This window comes from Mauremys reevesii, linkage group 7, assembly GCF_016161935.1.
Source record: "Mauremys reevesii isolate NIE-2019 linkage group 7, ASM1616193v1, whole genome shotgun sequence".
NCBI classification, from domain to species: domain Eukaryota; kingdom Metazoa; phylum Chordata; order Testudines; family Geoemydidae; genus Mauremys; species Mauremys reevesii.
In genome coordinates, this window is record NC_052629.1 from 96,555,840 (window position 1) to 96,576,127 (window position 20,288).

Consider the following 20,288-nt stretch of genomic DNA (forward strand, 5'->3'; position numbering starts at 1 on the left):
AAACATGGCGCCGCCTCCCGCTCCAATCGTAATGGCACCTCCGCCAAGCTAGGGGCAAAGAGCAACTAGCTGCAGCAGCTTCAGGCAAACAGGAAGTGTACAGGGGTGACCCGGAGGTGGTAGCCTTGTAAACAGGAAGTGACGCGAGAGCAACCCGGAATTCGGGGATTGGGAAACAGGAACTAACATAACAAACCAGAAGTAGCGTGTAGAGAAACAGGAAATGGCGTATAAATTATCCGGAAGTAGTGCGGAATGAACGCGAACTAGCGTATAATAACCCGGAAGCACAGTTCCGCCAACCCCGGAAGTTTCGTGTTGCTCCGGTGCCATTTTGCGTCTCCATGGGCTCTTCGAAGAAGCACCGGGAGCGGGGGGAGACCGGGAGCCCCGGGGGCTCCGAGGAGCAGCAACAACAACAACAACAACAACTGCAGCCGCCGCCCGCCGCCCCCACTTCCTCCTCCCGGCACCGGGAGCACAAGAAGCACAAGCACCGGAGCGGCGGGTCCGGCGAGCGGCGAGGGAAGCGCAGCCGGAGCCGCGGGGAGAGGAGCAGCCGGAGGAGTGGGGGAGAGGAGGCGGCCGCGGCGGCCCGGGGCAGTCATGGCCGGGCCGGGGACAGGAGCGCTCAGGAGGCCGAGGGGACCAGGCGGATCAAGCGGGAGAAGCGCGACGATGGATACGAGGCAGGTCAGAGCCCGGGGGGTTTCGGGGAAGGGGCCTAAAGGGCAGAGGTATTGGGGGGAGGGGATTGGGGAGCCACTGGTGGCTAAGAGTGGAAGGGCTGAGGAGGTCGGAGGGAAAGGAATGGGGGGTGCCCTGTGGGTGCAGGAGGGGTATAAGTCAGAGTGGGGTGTGGCTATGCGATTTGGAGAGAGGAGCTATAGGGTTGGGGATGGGGAGGGATTGATGTGGCTAATAAACTCTGTCTATTCCTATAGCTCATTAGCCTTGGTGAGTGGTGCTCTGGGGTGGCATGGGTCTTTAGAGGTTTAGAGCTGGCTATGGGGGGTGGGTTAGCTATGAGGGTTTATGGGGGGACTGGCTGCTAGAGTAGAAGTTATGGGAGCCATGTGTTGGGAATGGGCTAGGTGAGGTATCAGAGACCGTGTGGGTCCTTCTATGTTCTGGTACTGGGTCATTAACTTTGGAGGTCAGAGGGCATTAATTTGTTAGGGACTAGAGATGAGGAGTTATAATCTCTGATGGGTGAGGAGGATGTGACATGTCTCATGGGTTGGAGGGAAGAGGAAGCTGCAGGTGCTCTCCTGGAGGAGGTGGGGGCATGAGGTTTAGGGAAGGTATGACTTGCTGACTTATTGGGGGCTGGGGGGGAGTTTGATGGAGAAGGGGAGTGAGAGATCAGAGTAAAGCAAGGAAGTAAGCTCATGGCCCATCCTGGGGAGTGAGCATGCATGTGCTTATAATTGCTCATAAAGGGGTTATGAAAGGTTTTTTGGAGCAGATGAGGTCAGGACAGACCTGTTGTCTCATGATCAACAAAGAAAGCCCCTTCACATCTATGTATAAAGTACCCTGAAAAGGTGTCTTAATATATAACTTTATACAATAACTGCTGTGGTCTGTGATTTGTATAGAGTCACTTTCTGGCTGCATCTGTCTAGTACATCCTGTTTTATGGTACCATATTCTGTCACAACATGGTCTAGCCATTGACCTCACTGACACTCCACAGTAGTGCGAGCTGGAATCTGTTCTGTCTCGTCAACAGAATAACTAGCTTGGCTCCATCTGTGGGATCTTTATTCCAGCTGATGGGCAAGGCCAAAGGAACCAAGCTAAATTTTCAGGTCCCTGTAAGGGGTGTGTGTATTCGCAGCACTGTTCGTTATAAAAAGCATATCTTAGCTGGGTGGTGGTCTCTGGCATGTGCTAAGCAGGAAATCAAACCAGTTGATCAGAGTGGACCCTTCTGGCCTAAAAAACTATGAAAACAAGGACTCTGTTACTTTTGTCCTGTTTACAAACATCTCCCTGACTTATTTCTAAACAGCTGCCAGCTCAAAGGCCAGCTCAGGGGATGCTTCTCTCAGCATTGAAGAGACCAAGTAAGTGAGATGCTATATCTAATGTAGTTACGTGCCCTCCTTCCCCACCACTTCCCATTGTGTCTGAGCACCGAATGCATTTATTCCACCCTCTGAGGTTGGACGACACTTTTATCCCCGGTTTACAGGTGGGGAAACTGTGACACAGAAAGGGTAAGTGGCTTTAATTGTGTGTGTGGGAACTGTGGGGGTCTGTAATTTATTTCTCTAATTAGTTGGCACTGAGATCCCTCTGGCTCTTTTGGGGATCTGGAAAGAAATGAATGGGGAGTTGGTCTGAGATGCACAAAGATGACTCTGAATCAAAAATCTTTGCAGTCCATCAGACACTGTTTAGGGCAGTGGTCCCCAACCTTTTCGTGGAGCGGTCGACAGATGACTAGCCACCGAGGAGCGCAGTCGATGGACAAGCAGCCGCTGAGAAGCGGCAAGGCCAAGAAGCGTTGCTGCCGAAATGCCGCTGACAAGCAGTGTCATTAAAAGGCATGGCCGCCGAAAATCGCTTCTTGACGTTGCTGCTTCTCGGCAGCATTTTGGTGGCTGCTTGTCTGGCAGCCAGTATGCGGATGCACATAGATGCCCCAATGGGCACCATGGTGCCTGTGGGCACCACGTTGGGGACCCCTGGCTTAGGGCATGAATAAGGCTCTGCAATCCTGTCTGCTGTGCTGTTTGCAGGACTGTTTACTTTGTTGTTTCTGTAGCCTTTTTTATGAGGGAAGGCAGCATGGTCTAGTGGGCAGAGCACTGGACTAGGAACTTGAGAGATCTTGGGTTGCCTTGGCAGGAGCTGCCAGCAGAGCTCTCAGGGTCACTGGATGCACAGGCTTTCCCACTGTCAAGGTGCAGTCCCCAGGGAAGGCATAGGGGATTTGTATGCCTAATTTCTACTAATGAGAACTCGGCTGAGGCATAGCTGCCTTGGATTTTATCACTTGTGTTCCAGTAGTGCCCGGGAACCACAGTCAGGAACCAGGACCGCATTGTGCTAGGCATTGTGCAAACATAGGACAAAGCTTTGGTACTTATCTGCCACCCCCAATTCCCGTAGTTTCCTAATCATTGATGTATCTATACTCACAACTCCCCTATGAGGTGGTCAAGTACTGTTATCCCCATGGAGGGGCGGGATAGCTCAGTGGTTTGAGCATTTGCCTGCTAAACCCAGAGTTGAGTTCAATACTTGAGGGGGCCATTTAGGGAACTGGGGTAAAGATCTGACTGGGGATTGGTCCTGCTTTGAGCAGGGGGTTGGACTAGATGACCACCTGAGGTCCCTTCCAACCCTGATATTCTGTGATTTTACAGATTGGAAAACTGAGGCACAGAGCGACTGACTTGTCCAATGTCACACAGGACAGGGATGGAATTGAATCCAGGTGTCCTGAGTCCCACACTAATGCCTGAACCACTGGAGAATCTTTCCTCTGTGCTCTAAATGAGTCCTGCTCTTGTAGGCTGTGTATTTCCGATGGTTATGCCACTTAACCCCATGTTTCTTTCTATCTTCAGTAAACTCCGAGCTAAACTTGGGCTGAAGCCTTTGGAAGTCAATGCCATCAAAAAGGGTAAGTTTGGCTTTCACGTTAATTAAAACAAAAACCCAAACCTTGTGTTTGGTTCCAAAACACTTTGTACTTAAGGCTTTAACATCCCTTTGTGGGAATGGTACAAAAATGTGGGGTCTCTGGTATTTTGCCATCTTAGTGTTCCCCCTCTTTGATGTATTGCAGTGGGGGTCTTTGCTGGAGGGTCCTTGTTCCCGTGCCCCACCCCTCATCTCTCATCAGTTCCCTGCCATCGCAGGGCCCGTGGGTTTTGGGGTTGCCCAAGTCTCTCCTGTTCCCTGCATGGGGCACATAAGTGTCTCCTGAGGACTGAAATGTTTTGGTGTAACAAGTTATAGGGTTCAATATAGGGGTTTTTGGGTGAAATTCTCTGACATGTGCCTTACAGGAGGCCAGGCTAGATGACTAATGGTCCCTTCTGGCCTTAAACTTTCTGAACCCATTAAGTATTTTTCTCTTAGGCTCTTTGTATTGCAGTAGCACCCAAGAAGCCCCAGTCATGGACCAAAACCCCATTGTGCTGGGCGCTGTACAAATAACACTGTTTTTGTGTGTACTTACCTGGCCCCTATTTCTGTAGCATTTGAGCCCATCAGCCTCTAATGTATTTATCCACACAGCTCCCTGGAGAGGTAGACAATGCTAATACCCTGTTGTACAGATGAAAAAAGGAAAGACAGAGGCCATGTCTGTGCTAGGAGTGCTATACACCATAAAAATATCAGTGTACTATGGTGATGAAGCATGTGACTTGAGTAGTTCTGGCATTGCTCTGGTCTAGTAACCCTGTCTCCCCAAAACGAAACACCTCAAAGTGCAGATTTGTCTGTATAGCTATACCTACACAAGAGGCGGTTGCTTGCATGGCTCTTGTCAGTCACAAGTCACACCTAATCTGACCCCCGGCTGACAGAAGTCTAGTGTAGACGTGGCCTAAGTGACTTGCCTGAGGTCACGCAAGGAGTCTGTGACACAGCAGGGACTAGAACCTGGGTCTGTCCTTCAAGATGAGGTCTGACTGGAACTCTCCCCAGCTTCCATCTGAATTCTCTTCTTCATCCAGGCAGCAAGATGCTCTGGGTTTGTTGTTCAAGAGCACTCAGTGTTGGCCTGGCAAACCCCTGTGGAAGCCCGTAGGAGCAGTTCTGAAAATTCTGCCCTCTGCCAGCTGAGGGCCCTGGGGACTCCATCCCAGCATGCATTTCTGCACTAGGTGTGGTGGCAGGGCAAGCAGAACTGGAGGGTCTACGAGGTCTCAGTGGCTATAGCACCCCTTCCTGGTAGAGAAGAGCAGGTCTTGGTGGTGATGTTTATCAAGGCTGCTGGACTCAGACAGACCCTGTGGTTCTCCTGGCCTCTCTGACGCCTAAGCTGTGCTGTGTAGCATCACCACACAGTGTCTGCATACGGACTGTCCTGGGCCAAGCATGCTGAAACATGCTGACTCCCTGCTGAGCAACCCTTTAGAGCGTGGTGGGTCTCCTTCCTCCCCTGGACCCGACGTCTGCCAGTTCCCACTGCTGCTCCCTCCACAGGAAGCAGGGCTCTGGCTCTGGCCAAGGGGAAGAGATATCAGGCCCATCCCATGATCAGATGTGGTAAGACTCCCCCCATGCCCTCTCCCAGCTGATCAAGGCACTCAGTTGATGCCTGTGCTATTCTGTTCTCCAGCCAAGCACTAACAGGAGGAATGCAAGTGGCGAGGGGGGCAGTAACATACCCGTATATACTCGTTCATTAGCCTTTTTGTTTATAAGCTGACCCCCAGATGGTTAGGTAAAAATAGCAAAAACTGTATGACTCTTTCATAAGCCGATCCTCTATTTCAGGGGTTGGCCAACTTTGGGTCCTGGCCATCAGGGTAAGCCGCTGGCGGGTCGGGACGTTTTGTTTACTTGGAGCGTCTGCAGGCATGGAGCCCCTCAGTTCCCTCTGGCCACGGTTCGTCGTTCCCAGCCAATGGGAGTTGTGAACTGCGGCCACAGGGAGCTGAGGGGCTCCATCCCTGCAGACGTTCCAGGTAAACAAAATTGCAATGTATTAGATATTAAATTCAATGATTCCATAAAGTTTTTAAAATCATCAAATTTTGGTGTAGACCCGTTTATAAGCTGACCCCTGCTCTTTGATGCGTCACTTTTTTACAGAAATATTCGGCTTATGAACGAGTATATATGGTACTTGTCTGGCTCCTTCTGCTGCAGCTCCTCTGTCTTATGTGTTTTCCTCTGCAGAAGTGGGCAGTAAGGAGGACCCTGTGGCAGCTGAGGTGATCAACCCCATTGTGCTGAAGCAGAGGGAGGAGATCCGGGAGAAGCTAGCAGCCGCTAAGGAGAAGCGGCTTCTCAACCAGAAATTAGGGTAACCCCCCACCCTGCTTGCTTTGTCCGTGCTTGGCCCCATTACTTTGGAGTGATGCAGTGTCTGCATCCACTGCCCCTTGCTCTGACCCCAAGCTTTACACAAATATAAGGATGTAACTGTTTGGTAACAGGAGTTGAACCTGGGATGTCTGGATCTAACAGCCTGGGCTAATGACCACTTTAGATGTGTCGTTGAGTAAGGCACACATTTTTACTAGTGAGGCTAATTAACCCTTGGAACAACTGACCAAGGGCTGTGGTGGGTTCTCTGTTACTGGCCGTGTTTAAATTAAGATTAGGTATTTTTCTAAGAGATCTGCTCTAGTTCAACTTGGAACTACTTCAGGGCAGTCCTATGGCCTGTGTTATACTGTGGTCAGACCTGGCCCTTCTGGCCAGAAGTAGCCTGCAGAACTCATTGACACAGGATATTAAGGTTGAGAATTTAGCCGGGTTCCAAGAGGAATTGGAATGTTTCAGTGGAGAAGAAGAGTATTCGGTGTAGTTAATACAGTCAGTTCTGGAATGGGGTAACTGAGTCACTGGGTAGCTTTAGTGACTGACTTAAGGTCAGGCAAGAAGTCTGATAGAGTTGGGAAAGGAACTTGGGTCTCCCAAGTCCTGGGCAAGTACCCTGACAACTGAACCATCCTTCTGGTCTCTCCCTCTTCCATCCCTCTCTAAAACATGGCTCTGCATTGACCAGAATTTGAACCCAGATCTCCCACGGGGCAGACACAAGAATTTGAGCTTCTGGTCATTTCAAGTATCCAAAGGGCTTCAGGGAGGAGGAGGTTGTGGTGGGGAGCTCTCCAAGGCAGAATACCCTTCTTTCCTGCTAGCTTCTGCCTCTGTTTCCTCCTGCCTTTCAGGAAAATCAAGTCTCTGGGAGAGGATGACCCCTGGCTGGATGACACAGCTGCCTGGATCGAGAGGAGCCGGAAGCTGCAGGTTGAGAAGGAGCTGGCTGAGAAGAGGGTTAGTATAGTCCTGGAGTCTCCGGAGCATCTGGGCTGCATGGGTGCCTCATTGGGAACACTAGTGCCATGTGTGACATGTACCCAGCTGCCCTTGTCTTCAGTCCAGTAGTAAAGCATGTTTCATTCTTATCCCAGCAGTTGGTGCCATCTGCCCTGCTCTCAGCTGTGCCAGCTCTCTGGTTGCCTCTGCAATAAGAACCTGAGGCTGTAATTCGCCGCGTGTGGCAGAGTGTGGCATGATGGCTGGTATTCTGGGCTGGCTGATGCGAGAGCAGACATTTGCTGGCCTGGGACTGCATGCAAGGGGGTGTTGTGTTGGACTGGGCCTGTGCTGGTGGCTTGCTGTATGCTTTGGAAATAATACTCTTCAGCTTAGCCAGCTCCTGTTGAGCTATGAGCTTGCTACAGAGGTCGGAAGGTGTAGACAGCAGCCAGACTTAGCCCTTGTGTTGTTTAGGTGTATTATGGTAGTGCCTACAGACCCCAGCCAGGAGGGGGGCATCATGCCAGGCACTGTGCAGGTCCCCAACCAATATCAAGGAACCAGACATAGAGAAAGTGATATGGGTACAAATGGATTAAATGGCAAGTTTGGGCCAGGAGTTCTGGTTCTCTCCCCCACACATGCCTCTGTTCTGACCACTAGACCATGCTCAGTGGGTAATAGAAACCAGGAGTCCTAATGTCCTGCCCCCCAGCTCTAACCGCTAGACTCTACACCCTCTTAGTGCTGGGGAAGGAATGTATATATCCTGGCTCCCAGCCGTCCCCCCAACTTTTGGCCACTTGACTAGCAGTCCCCAAACTTTTGAGGGTCATACCCTGCTGGGGCTGGGAGCAGGGTCACAGGTCGAGGGGCAGACGGGTAAGGGAGCTGAGGCTGGGGGTGGGTATGGGGCCAGGAATAGGACTGAGCTGGGGGTAGGAGCGGAGCCGCAGCTGGGCTGTTGTGGGGACCAGCAGCTGGGCCTGTGGCCAGGTGCGGCTCCGCTCCCAGCCTTGCCCCCAGCCTTGGCCCTGGGAACTGAGCCGTGGCTGAGATGGGGGGTGTCGTGGGGTCGGAATCAGAGCTGCGCCGAGGCTGGGGACGGGAGCTGGGGATGCGGCTGGGGGCGGGACTGGAGCAGAGTGGGGAGGGGCTGAATGGCGTTCCCTCCTCGTCCTTGTGAGGGCTGGCCCACGTCCAGCCGTGCCCTCTCTTTGAGGACCTCTGCACTAGACCCTTTGTGGCTGCGATTAATTTTAAAAGCATCAGAATTGTTTCTATTTTGTTAAATTCAGGCCAAACTCCTTGAAGAGATGGACCAGGAATTCGGCATCAGCAGTCTTGTTGAAGAGGAGTTTGGGCAGAAGAAGAAGGTGAGACCAACCTGGAGGTGCTGGCAGAGTGCAAATGCCTCAGCAATGCCTAGCGACCAACCACAAGCAGGCCCTCATTGTACGAGACCCTGTACAAACAGAGTCCCTGCCCCGAGGAGCTTATATGCTAAATGGTGGGGACAGACACAGCTGGGGGAAAGGGGTAGAATGCAGAAGCAGAGTGAACAATGCCATGGCCACAAACAGATGATCGCTGTTCCTGGGAGAGGAAGCAGGGTAGGGAGGGTATGAGGAGAAGCTGTGGAGCAAGTCTGAAGTGAAGAGACAGAAGGGAGCAGGGTGGAGCAAACCCCAGTCAGTGAAGGGCAGAGAAGTTCCTTCAAATCAGTACAAAATAGTGTTTTATGGTCCCAGCGTCAGCTGATTCTGCTTCTTCCAGTTTGTCTCTGGTTGGCTTCTCCCTGCAGTTTCTCTCTCTGTAGCATACATGGCTGATGGGTGGGGAGTGCTGCATGGATCCTGGTGCCCCCAGAGAGAAAAGGGGTCTCCTCTGCACACATCTGGAGCGTGCTGGGATGGAGGGCTGGCCATGTTTGCTTATTGAAGATGCAGTAGTATTGATGTCTCCATTCTCGCAATGGCTTTCCTGGAAACTATCCAGGACTCCGTGTGCTATGGCCCTGATCCATGCCAGAGTTGCTCCCTTACCTCAATGCAAACTCTGTTGATTTCACTAGTGTTGCAGTTACTCTCTAGAGTGAACTGGGCTGTGAGTGCTGCCGCGGTGGCTTCCCCATGCAGCCTGGCATTGCTCTAGGGTAGGAACTACAAGTCCCCCAATTCCAGGCATCTGATCTGAAACCTGCTTCTCTAGCCTCTGTACAAAGCTGAAACCATACAGTGCTTGGCTGCTGGACCTTGTGTCCAGTTCTGGTGTGCACAGATCCAGAAGGACATTGATAAACCAGAGAGGGTGCAGAGAAGAGCCACAAGCTTTATTAAGGGATTGGAAACATTGTCTTAGAGTGGGACACGCCAGGAGCTCAGTCTAGTTAACTTAAAAAAATTAACAGAAAGTAGGAGTTTGTTCCCAGTCTATAAGGACCTACGTAGGGGAAAGAAATTTGTCTACTAGGTTGAAGAGCCCTCCATTGTCAAAGATTTTACAAGAGCCAATGGCTGGAAGCTGAAGCTAGACAAATTCAGACTGGAAATAAGCAATTTTTTTCCCCGTGAGGGGAGTTAACTGTTGGAAGAACTTCCCAAGGGCTGTGGTGGATTCTCCATCCCTGGCAATTTTTAGATCAAGGTTGGATGTTTTTCTAGCAGATCTGCTCTGGTTCAGCCTGGAATTAACTCAGGGCTGTCATGGTCTGTGTTTTTTAGGGGAGGTCAGGCGAGAGGATCACAGTGGTCTCTTCTGGCTCTATAATCTATAACTCTACTGTCCACCAGGGGAAGGGTGGCTGTGCCTGAGTTCTGGCTTGGGGGACTATTTGCGCCTTCTCCTCTCAAACTGACTTCCTGCAGCCTGATGCTCTCCTGTTGGATCTTCCTCTATCTCCAGGATCACTACAGCTCCCGGGATCTGCAGGGCCTGACAGTGGAACACACCATCGATTCCTTCGAGGAAGGAAAGACCGTTATTCTGACCCTCAAAGACAAAGGTAACCAAAGGGACTTCCGTTGCACCCCTCAGCATGGAAGTGTGGTAATGATCATGCTGTCTGTATTGGGACGACATGGCTACCACTAGGGCCTTCCCCACTCCCTGCTATAAGATCTGCGTTTATTTTCTGGCCTGCCTGTACAAATCCCTGAAAAAAGAACTGTTAGTGGAATTGCTCTCGGGTTCTACACACAGATTATTTACTAGTAGAATTGGGTGAGTGGGTGTGATATCAACCAATACAGTTATACCAGGTGCTGCATAGACCCTGCCCTCAAGTAGTCCCTGCCTCAGAGCTCACAGTGTAAACAGGCAAAGGGTGGGAGGGGAAACTGAGGCACGGAGAGGGGAAAGGGCCTTGGCCAAGGTCATCTAGCGGGGATTAGAACCCAAATATCAAACTCACAATCCAGTGCCCTGCCTGCTAGGCTGCACTGCCTCTATTCACTGAATGGAGATAATGGTGGATATTCTGGAGTCTGGGCAGCAAGAGGCAGGTTTTGTACAGGTTTCAGAAGGCAGGACTCCATCAAACTCGGTGTTATACCCACTGTGCAAGAAACCCTTTGGCTGGGGAATGCATTTATCAGCATACTCCTGCCCCCAGTACAGCGGGTGCTGAGCCACTAATGAGTCACTGCAGTTTCCCATAATCATACTAGAAATGGGAGGGAGCGAGGCCCAGTGGCTAGAGCAGGATGACCGGAAAGTCAGGAGTTACTTTGACAGGCAGCTCTCTGTTTGTACAGTTCCTAGCACAAGGGGTCCTGGTCAGTGACTAGAGTTCCTGGGCACTACCATGAGTGCTGCCACTGATTGAACTCTGGCAAGTCGCTTAGATGTGTTGGGCCTCAGTTTCCCTCTTTGGAGCCTCTCTGGGGCGCGGTGCGGGATTAAATGCCAGATGTAATGTACCTTGCAAGGCTAGAGGAGAGGGAAGTGGTGATGTTGTTACAGACTCTTGTTCCTGCTGGCCAGTTGAAGCCCTTGAACGCAGCGGGCGATAGATTGATGGGCCATGGTCGTTAGCTATAGCGCTGAGAGCACTACAGCTGGGGCCTAGCCAGGGCTGTACAGTAACCCTGTGGTGATGGTGTCTTGTCTCCCAGGTGTCCTGCAGGAGGAGGACGATGTCCTGGTGAACGTCAATATAGTGGATAAGGAGAAAGCTAAGAAGAACGTGGAGCTGCGGAAGAAGAAGCCGGAGTACAGGCCCTATGAGGAGGAGGAGAGCGTGGATGACATGGCCATTGTAAGGGCAGCATGGGGTATAAGGGCAGGCTACACTGGTTCTCAGGCCGCCTCCTGTAGTTTAAAATGGGCCCAGGTTCCTCGGTGTGTGTGTGTGTGTGTCTGTCTGTGCCCATGTGCCTGGAGTCATTGAGCTAAAGATAGCCTTGAAATGTGGTCATAGGTGATCTAGAGCCCCAAAGCCACCTCCTTTAATCTAGCTACTAGCAAACTGTCCCCGTGATTGGTGACTGTGACTTAACACTGTTCTCTAACCTCCTTCAATCCAGGCCCCTGGGCATCAGGGTTCTTGGGTTACAACAGTACGGTGGCTTTAAAGGGCCATGCCATTAGCGTGCAGAGCATTTCCTGGCCTGCCTGGGAAGAGTCATGTAAGTTAGTCCGAGTGCTGACCTACTCAGTGGGTGCATTCCTGGCTGGCAGTGGAGGCCAGGACTATGGACTAGCTTTGTCCATAGGGATTGCAGTTCAAACCCTGATCCTGAGAGGTGTGGAGCATCTGCATGAGGTGGGGAAGGGCATTGTAGTCGGTGCTGTGACTAGTCTCTTTGCCCAACAGTCGGGTGTGGGGGCTCCCACTGCAGGCTCTGTGACCTGCTTCATGGCTGAGATCAGGGGGTGGGGGCCCCCGGTGGTGGCAGGCAATGCTCCAAACATTGAATAATCTAAATAATGCTCTCTTAATGGCTTCAAATCCAGACAGGAGGCCTTACTGGGAGAGGCTTTTGACAAACACCAGATATTGGGCTCAATCCAGGGGGAACTGGATGAAACTGTGACAGACAGACAGGAAGTCGGAGTAGATTCTCTAATGGTCCCTTCCAGCCTTAAACTCTATGGATGTATGAAAAGCAGAGAGGTGTCGTGGTTTCTTTAAGCGGGGGTGGGTTGCTTGTGGGATTGGAGGCGGTATAGCTAATCAGACCAAGGAAGGCAGAGGACCTGAATTGGGGGCGTGGGAGGGAGTTAGAGGAAACGGACAACTAGCAGAGGACAGGGCATATCAAGTGGAAGCCAGAATGAGCAGTTGTGGGGAAGACATGGGCAGCTCATGAGCCGCAAACCCTGGCATTCTGATTCCCCTCTTGTGTCCCTGCTGGAATGCCTTATGCTGCCTGACCCTGGAAGGTTGGCTGCTGTGGGGGTCTCTGTGCTGGACGCTCACGTGCTGTCTCTCCCTCAGTACAAGCACAAGAACGTCCTGTCCAAGTATGATGAGGAGATCGAAGGGGAGAAGAAGAAATCCTTCAAGCTGGACTCGGGCGGCATGGCAGATGGCTCATGGGAGCGGGAGCTGCAGCAGGTCCGCGATAGTCTGCGCAGCCAGGCCCAGAGCCTAGACATGCCCGTTCTGCACCTGGCCTCGGAGTACTTCACCCCAGAGGAGATGGTAAGAAGTCCTCATACACTAGCACCTGCTCCTCGTTTATTCCAGGATCCAGCTCCCTATTGCAGTAGTGGGATGCGGGGCGAGCCAGCTTCTAACTTGGTCCACAGAATCCTCTCTCTAGTTGCCAGGCTGAGGGGCTTTGCTCAGACGCTCAGGGTCCATCTGATGGCCAGATTTGGGATCGGGAAGGAATTAGACCAGGGGTCGGCAACCTTTCAGAAGTGCTGTGCCGAGTCTTCATTTATTCACTCTAATTTAAGGTTTCGCGTGCCAGTAATACATTTTAAAGTTTTTAGAAGGTCTCTTTCTATAAGTCTATAATATATAATTAAACTATTGTTGTATGTAAAGTAAATAAGGTTTTTAAAATGTTTAAGAAGCTTCATTTAAAATTAAATTAAAATGCAGAGCCCCCCGGACCTGTGGCCAGGACCCAGGCAGTGTGAGTGCCACTGAAAATCAGCTCGTGTGCTGCCTTCGGCACGCGTGCCATAGGTTGCCTACCCCTGAATTAGACCAAGGTCAGATTGGCAGGGACGTTAGGGGTTTTCACCTCCCTCTGCAGCATGGGGCAGGGGTTGTCATCTGGGCATGTCTTACCTCATCTATTCCCTGCTGCTGCAGGGGCCTTGGGCAGTGGGAGCCCCTTGGTCTCTCCTACTCTCTGCGTGGGGTTCACAACGGATTAGTCTCCTGAGGGATGAAATGTTATAGTCTAAAGTCTCGTGGTTTAATTTGGGGAACTGGGTGAAATTCTCTGGTGCTGTACGAAGCCCAGACTAGATAATCTTTAAGCTCTGTGAAGCTGTGTCTAATGCTATTATGTCTGTTACAATAGCACCTGTGGGGGATTGTGTCCTGGCTGTTGCAAAGCACCTGACTGAGATCAGGACCCCACTGTGCACCAGGCAATGCACAGAGCCCCCAAACTGAGGTCAGGACCCTCTCCCGTGCACAGAGAGGCAGTCCCTGCCCCAAAGAGCTCAGTCTGGTTAGACAAAAGATGGGGCTGAGGCATAGAGGAGATGGAACTGGTTAGTGGCAGAGCTGGGAATAGAACCCAGGAGTCCTGGCTCCCAATCCCAAGATGGTGCTGTCTCCCATACATGGAGAACATTTGCAATGGGGGGTTGGATACTGACCTCATCTCACAAGACCAGACTCCCTGTGGCCTGGCGGGGACTGGGGTGGAGCGCTGGGCTCTAGCCACCCCCTGGCCTGGTGGGTTAAAGGCAGTTCCTTGTCCAAGTTGCTCATGTGTGTGTTAGGGGGTGGCGCTGTGGGGCATGTGCCTGCACTTGTGGTTCTAGGTACAGATGCTGGAGGAGGGGCAGGGGGACCCTGCTGTGTGGATGAGGGATAGGGGCTGTGCCCCACTGACCTGTCTGGTCTCTCCCTGTAGAACATCACCTTCAAGAAGACCAAACGGCGGGTGAAGAAGCTGCGGAAGAAGGAGAAGCCAGTGAAAGCTGCTGATCTGCTGCCCCTGGGCAATGAGACAAAGCAGAGCGACTTTGGCTCCCGGTAATCGCGGGGGGGGGAGGAGAGGCATGGGAGTCTAGTCCTGTGGGTGGAGAGACCAAGAGGGTTGTGGGGGATTGGTCATGTGCTAACCAATTTCTCTCTCCCCACAGGTTACGGGGCCGAGGGAGGAGGGCTCACAGGAAGAAGGAGGAGGAGGAAGAGGAGGAAGGAGACATGGAACAAAATGTGAACCAGCCTGCAGACCTGCCATCCCAGTCAGATGACACCCGGGTAGAGAACATGGAAATCAGCAGCGATGGTGAGGGGCTGGGAGCCAGGACTCCAGGGTTCTTTCCCCTACTCTAGGAGGAGAGTGGGATCTAGTGAGTTACAGGAGTGTTTCTCAACAACCAGTCTGTGGTCCGATGCAAGTCCCTGAGATCCCCCTGACAGTTTAGGAAGGCAGCAAAGCCGGTCCCTGGTATAAAAAAGTTGAGAAGCACTGGGTTAGTGTGTCAGGGGCAATGGCGACTCCAGGCACCAGCGCTCCAAGCGCGTGCCTGGGCAGCATGCCGCGGGGGGGTGCCCTGCCGGTCCCTGCGAGGGCAGCAGTCAGGCAGCCTATGGTGGCGCGCCTGCGGCAGGTCCGCCGGTCCCGCGGATTCGGCGGCAATTTGGTGGCGGGTATGCCAAATCCGCGTGACCAGGGACCTCCTGCAGGCAAGCCACCGAAGGCAGCCTGACTGCCGAGCTTGGGGCGGCAAAAAAGCTAGAGCCGCCCCTGGGAGCCTGGCTTCTTACCCAGAAGCCTCCAGTGTCTGACCTAATGCTCCCCCCAGGACCCCACCCTGCTGAAGCAAGGGCCCCTTGGGATACTTGTTGCTGTTGCTGATTCTCTCCCCCCATGTTTCTTTCCCTGCAGAAGAGGCTGAGAAGGTGCCCAAATCCCCAGTTGCCCTGGAGGAGGACGAGGCAGAGCAGGAGCTGCAGAAGCAGCTGGAGAAGGGCCGTAAACTCCGGCAGATGCAGCAACTGAAGGAGAGTGGGGAGAAGGTGAGGAGGCCTGGTCTATGGGGGGAATCAGGTTGTGGGGCTTTGATATTGGTCTGGGAGGCTGTCTGAGTGCTACCTTCATAATCATATGGAATAGAATGGAATCAGAGAGAGCGCCCAGGAATCCTGGCTCCTAGTGTGGGCTCCCCACTAGAGACCACTCCCCTCCCAGAGCTGGGATGGGAACCCAGGAATCATTAACCCCTAGACCCCACTTTCCTCCCAGAGCCAGGGAGAGGATCCTGGGGTCACCCTGTTCTATGGATGGATGCATTTGGCTTCCACTGCTCCTTGACTGAACTCCCCCACCTCAGAACGCAGCATGTCGTGCCCAGTCACACCCTTCCCCTGAACACAGGTTCAGCTGCTCTGCTTGGGCTGCCCTGATTCTGGGGGCTCCTAGTGATCCTTGGTTCAGCGCGTTAGCCCCCAGCCTTGTTAGCACCCAGCTGCTGTCTAACCCAGCCCTCTTGTTCCCAAAGCAGGTCATTGAGATCGTCAAGAAACTGGAGACGCGCCGTAGCCGGGAGGACGACGAGGAGCTAGAGAGGAAAGGAGCGATAGTCTTCAATGCCACCTCGGAGTTCTGCCGCACACTGGGCGAGATCCCCACTTATGGGCTGGCCGGCAACCGTGAGGACCAGGAGGAGCTCATGGTGTGGCTTCCTGGGGATTCCTCCCCTCTTCCCCTCAGAGTGGACTGGGCTGGAAGAAACCTGCCCCAGATGGAGGGGCATCAGCAGAACTAGTGGGAGCAGAGGGCTGTGGGTCAGAATTATGGGACACTGGCAGAGTGGGGCAGGGGAGAAGAGCCCAGGACTGCAGTAGCAGCGGGCTTTGGGTTGAGACTGATCGGCACCAGCACAGCTGGGTGGGTTTGTGGGGAGTCCAGGGCTGGGATAGTAGTGGGCTGGGGTTGATTCAGATATGTTGCCATGGTGCCTTACGGGAGTTGTGGTCCAGGTGCCTCATGCTCCCATTTTCCTTTATGGGCTGGGCTTCCTGGACAGACTAAAGTTTCCATCCTACACCATGGTCTTTCCTGTGGTGCAGAACAGCACTACATCATGGGAGTCTTTGGCCATGGAGCATCCTGGGAGATGTAGTCTGGCCTATAAAGGAAAATGGGCATGTGAAACAACCAAACTACCACTCCCTGGAGGCACTGCAGCAGCAGAAGTGCTTCTGTGTTGGGTTCTAGCTGGGATGTTGGGGTACATGTTCTGCAGTGATCCCAGCCCCACTAAGCCACCCAACTGGGGTGCCCCCATGCTGATGCCCCGGGTGGCCTCTCTTCTGCTTTCAGGACTTTGAACGGGATGATGAGAGGTCAGGAAATGGAGGCTCAGACTCCGATGGCGAAGAGAACATCGGCTGGAGCACGGTCAACCTAGATGAGGAGAAACAGCAGCAGGATGTGAGTACAAGTGGGGAAGGGGTATGTGGGTGGGGATAGGAGTCACTGCATTCATAGCCCCCCCCCACCCCAGTATAACACAATGAACCCTGGGGAGCTGCAAATCAGGATTGAGGGGCACTGGCAGAGCTGTGGGAGGGGAGCCCAAGGCTGGCATAGCAGGGGATGCTAAACAGTGGGTCCAAAGCCCTGAACCGGTCTCCTCCCTTTGCAGTTCTCAGCATCCTCCACCACCATCCTGGATGAGGAGCCCATAGTGAACCGCGGCCTAGCTGCCGCCCTCTTGCTTTGCCAGAACAAAGGTAAGTGGGGAACTCAGGATGAGCCCCCTGTCCCAGAATCCTCTTGGGTTCCCATGCCTGCCTGCTGTGCTACATACAGATAACTGCTTCCAGTCCTGGCTCCCTGTTCATGACAGGGCCCAACTCCTCATTGCCTCTCTGAAAACCCTCCCTGGTACTTAGTGACTGGAGTGAACTCTGTTTAATTTATCAGAGGGGTCGCCGTGTTAGTCTGGATCTGTAAAAGCGGCAGAGAGTCTTGTGGCACCTTATAGACTAACAGACGTATTGGAGCATGAGCTTTCGTGGGTGAATACCCACTTTGTCGAATGCATGTCTTTGTTTAATTTGTAGTAAGGCAGGATCTACAGAGATTGTAGCCCCAGTCATGCTGGGCACTGAAGAGTCAGTGAGGTAGTCCCAGCAAAGGGTGGGAGGGGGACAGAGCCCCTGAGAGGGGAACTGATGTACCCAAGGTGTGTCAGAGCTACGAACAGAGCCTGGGAGTCCCGAGTCCCAGTCTACTGCCCTACCCACTAGGCCATGCTGCCCCTGAAAGCCCCTTTCTCCCTGTGTGATCCAGCAGCTCTGAGATCTCTGGGGCTGGTGTTTGTAGGGGGGAGCTTCCCAGAGCACTCACTGCCCTGGGCAGGGCCTGATCCATGCCTCTTCTACTCACTGCAGGCCTGCTGGAGACGACAGTGCAGAAGGTGGCCAGGGTGAAGGCCCCCAACAAGTCGCTGCCCTCAGCTGTGTACTGCATCGAGGATAAGATGTAAGTGGCCTTGTGGGGCAGGCAAAGCCCCGGGGTAGATCATCAGTAGCTGGAATCGGATGTGCCACCTCTGGGTCCTGGCACCTGGGCCTCTTGCATGAGCTAAAGCCCCACTGTGCTAGCCATGTCTGTAGCACCTGCCACCACGAGAGCGGAATGGAGTGGGTACCACAAGGTCTGTTGCCAGAATAGGTGCTGTCAGTGCCCTGCCCCATGGCTGGTTCCCCCAACCCCAGAAGAATGCCTATGGTCTCACAGTGGAGACTGGCAGCAAGGGGGCAGTTGTTGTGCTGGGTGTTTGGGTGATGTGGACACTGGTCATGCACCCCCAGTAACACCCATCCCCCCTTATCGTAGACCTGGGCCCAGGTCTCATGCCATTGAAAGGCCCCTGAGTGCCAGGGGATCATTAGTGGCCAGAGGGCTAAGAGCCCTGGTTTGGCATCTCATTCAAGACAGTACCCCCTAGCACCACACTGGGATCAGCAGTGACTGTGCAGGGAGAACACCCCCCACCAAACTAACCTTCTGGGTTGGGCTCTTGCAGGGCCATTGATGACAAGTACAGCCGGCGGGAGGAGTACCGGGGCTTCACCCAGGACTTCAAGGAGAAGGATGGCTACAAGCCTGATGTTAAGATTGAATACGTGGACGAGACGGGTCGCAAGCTGACTCCAAAGGAGGTAGTGGGAAGGGACATGTGGGGCGCCCAGAGCCGGGGGAGGGGAGGGGAAGCATTGATGCAGCCATGTGTCTCTCCTGTTTCTCGGGGTGGGAGGGTTAGCTGGGAGCTGTGATGGTGAAAGGGGAGTTCTGTGTCGGGGGTCCGCTGTTGTCTCTGCTGCTACAGACAGATGGGGAAGGGCATTGGGGGTTTCTCAGCCCTGGTGGCAGGCTTCTGGGTGGGGCTGTGTGACAGTGCTGACCCCCACTTTGTGTGCTCTGTCCCCAGGCCTTCCGGCAGCTCTCTCACCGCTTCCATGGGAAGGGCTCTGGGAAGATGAAGACAGAGAGGAGGATGAAGAAGCTGGACGAGGAGGCGGTGAGTGGGGTGACATGGTTGGAGCTCCCCATGGGCAGAGCCTGCAGGATGCTGCAAGAGGGGCGGCAGTGGGGGCAGGTCCAACTTCATCCTGTTGGCCAAGCAGTCAGGCATGGATGGGAAACCTGAGGAGAGCCTTGGAGGACACAGGAGCAGCATAGGGTGGGGTGCTCTCCCATTGTGGTTATTGCTGGCTACTGTGCCTCAGTGTGGCACTAGGGGGTGATGTGCTGCTTCTTCGGCATCAGAAAAGTGATTATTTAGTCATCAGTAGTTCTGCTCTGGCCTTAGAGTCAGGCTGTTAAGCCTGGGGTTCTGGCCAAATCCCTCTTCAGGTTAACTGTCTCCTCTAAACAGCAGGGGGAATTAAACTGGAATAGGGGAGTTCTTCCTTTGCTGTGTGATGGACTGGGAACAGCCCCTACACCCCCCTGGTGGCTGTGTCCCAGCACTGGGTGCGGATCCCTGGGTGCAGGTGGGATAGGATGGACTGTTAGCTTGGGCTCACAGTTGAGCTGGTGAAAGTCTGCAGGGGCCTGTACTGACTCAGGCTTCCCCACCCCCCTCAGCTGCTTAAGAAGATGAGTTCCAGCGACACACCCCTGGGCACGGTGGCGCTGCTGCAGGAGAAGCAGAAGGCCCAGAAAACACCTTACATTGTGCTGAGTGGCAGCGGCAAGAGCATGAACGCGTAAGTACCCCATCCTTCCACCTATCATGGGTTTGGTCTGTCTGACCTCCGGTGCTGGGAAGCCAGGGCCTGGGGCCTAAAATCCCCAGGCAGGTGGTCGGGAGGGGAGCATAGGACATGGTTCTAATATAGGAGTGCACGGGCTCTTTTGTAGCCAGGACCTCTGTTAGGGATGACTCCTGCCCTGAGTGCTCCTGGGAAACATCCCCTGGGTCCTGGTCCTTCACTTATGTCCCCTCTCTCCTTGCTTCAACAGAAACACCATCACCAAGTGAGCTGCCAGCACTGATCCTGGAAGCAGATGCCACCCGCCTGTCAGTTCCCATCTGGTCTGACCATGTGCATCCTGGGTTGAGGGTGGAGAGTCTCTACTCTCTTGGGGGAAAAGAGTCCAGTCCTGCCCCACCCTCACCATGTACCTACAAGTTGTGAAGTCAAGGGGGGAGGACCTCCCATGTTAGTGCTCCCTCTAGTGGCTTCCATCTCTCAGCATCTGCTGGGGTGGTGTCACTCTGCCCTATGCCACAGAGGGGACTCCTGCCTGTGCCCAAGTAAGATGCTGGGATGCAGTTTGTTAAACTCTCCCTTCAATTCTTGCTGTCTTGGATGCAAAACAGGCTGACCTGCCCTTGCCCCCACAGGCAGGGGCAGGGCTGTGTATATAGTTGAGAAGCTGTGACTCTTGGCACCAAAACCTTGTTTTTGTATTGATGTCAAACCAAATCACTCATTAAAAGCACCAATTCCTGTCTGGGAGCTGGGCCCTGTTCTTGCGTGTCTGGAGATGCTAGTCCCTAGGGTGTGGGTCTGTAAGCCTGGGGGGACAGGGCCTGGCTCTTGCTGTGTTTGTACAGCACCTAGCACCACAGAGCCCTGCCCCATGACTGAGGCTCCCAAGTACTACCCAGACCTACTTCCTAGTCCCAGGGAGGTCTGACCTATCCGCAGAGCA

The 20,288-nt window shown here is 53.4% G+C and overlaps 1 protein-coding gene across 2 annotated transcripts; it reads left to right on the top strand.

The window, feature by feature from the left end:
* Positions 1-274: 274 nt before the first annotated feature.
* Positions 275-20,087, top strand: SART1 (spliceosome associated factor 1, recruiter of U4/U6.U5 tri-snRNP). Of its 2 annotated transcripts, none has more exons than XM_039547100.1 (20): positions 275-693; positions 2,018-2,072; positions 3,585-3,640; positions 5,875-6,001; positions 6,876-6,981; positions 8,265-8,342; positions 9,871-9,970; positions 11,082-11,224; positions 12,407-12,613; positions 14,016-14,137; positions 14,248-14,396; positions 15,000-15,130; positions 15,616-15,786; positions 16,437-16,547; positions 16,762-16,849; positions 17,513-17,603; positions 18,151-18,286; positions 18,556-18,645; positions 19,215-19,336; positions 19,593-20,087. In XM_039547100.1, exons 1-20 carry the CDS (start codon positions 345-347, stop codon positions 19,609-19,611), a joined length of 2,451 nt encoding a protein of 816 aa, XP_039403034.1. In that variant the 5' UTR covers positions 275-344; the 3' UTR covers positions 19,612-20,087. The 2 variants fall into 2 exon arrangements, with proteins under 2 accessions (XP_039403034.1, XP_039403033.1); XM_039547099.1 differs by having other exon boundaries at positions 278-693; positions 15,613-15,786.
* Positions 20,088-20,288: the final 201 nt, after the last annotated feature.

What these genes read in the sequence shown, in the direction of transcription:
- SART1 (XM_039547099.1), top strand. Translation starts at nt 345, where the DNA reads ATGGGCTCTTCGAAGAAGCACCGGGAGCGGGGGGAGACCGGGAGCCCC. An exon ending in CTCAGCATTGAAGAGACCAA is followed by an intron (nt 2,073 to 3,584) that starts GTAAGTGAGATG and finishes TTCTATCTTCAG; the next exon opens with TAAACTCCGAGCTAAACTTG. An exon ending in TCTGACCCTCAAAGACAAAG is followed by an intron (nt 9,971 to 11,081) that starts GTAACCAAAGGG and finishes CTTGTCTCCCAG; the next exon opens with GTGTCCTGCAGGAGGAGGAC.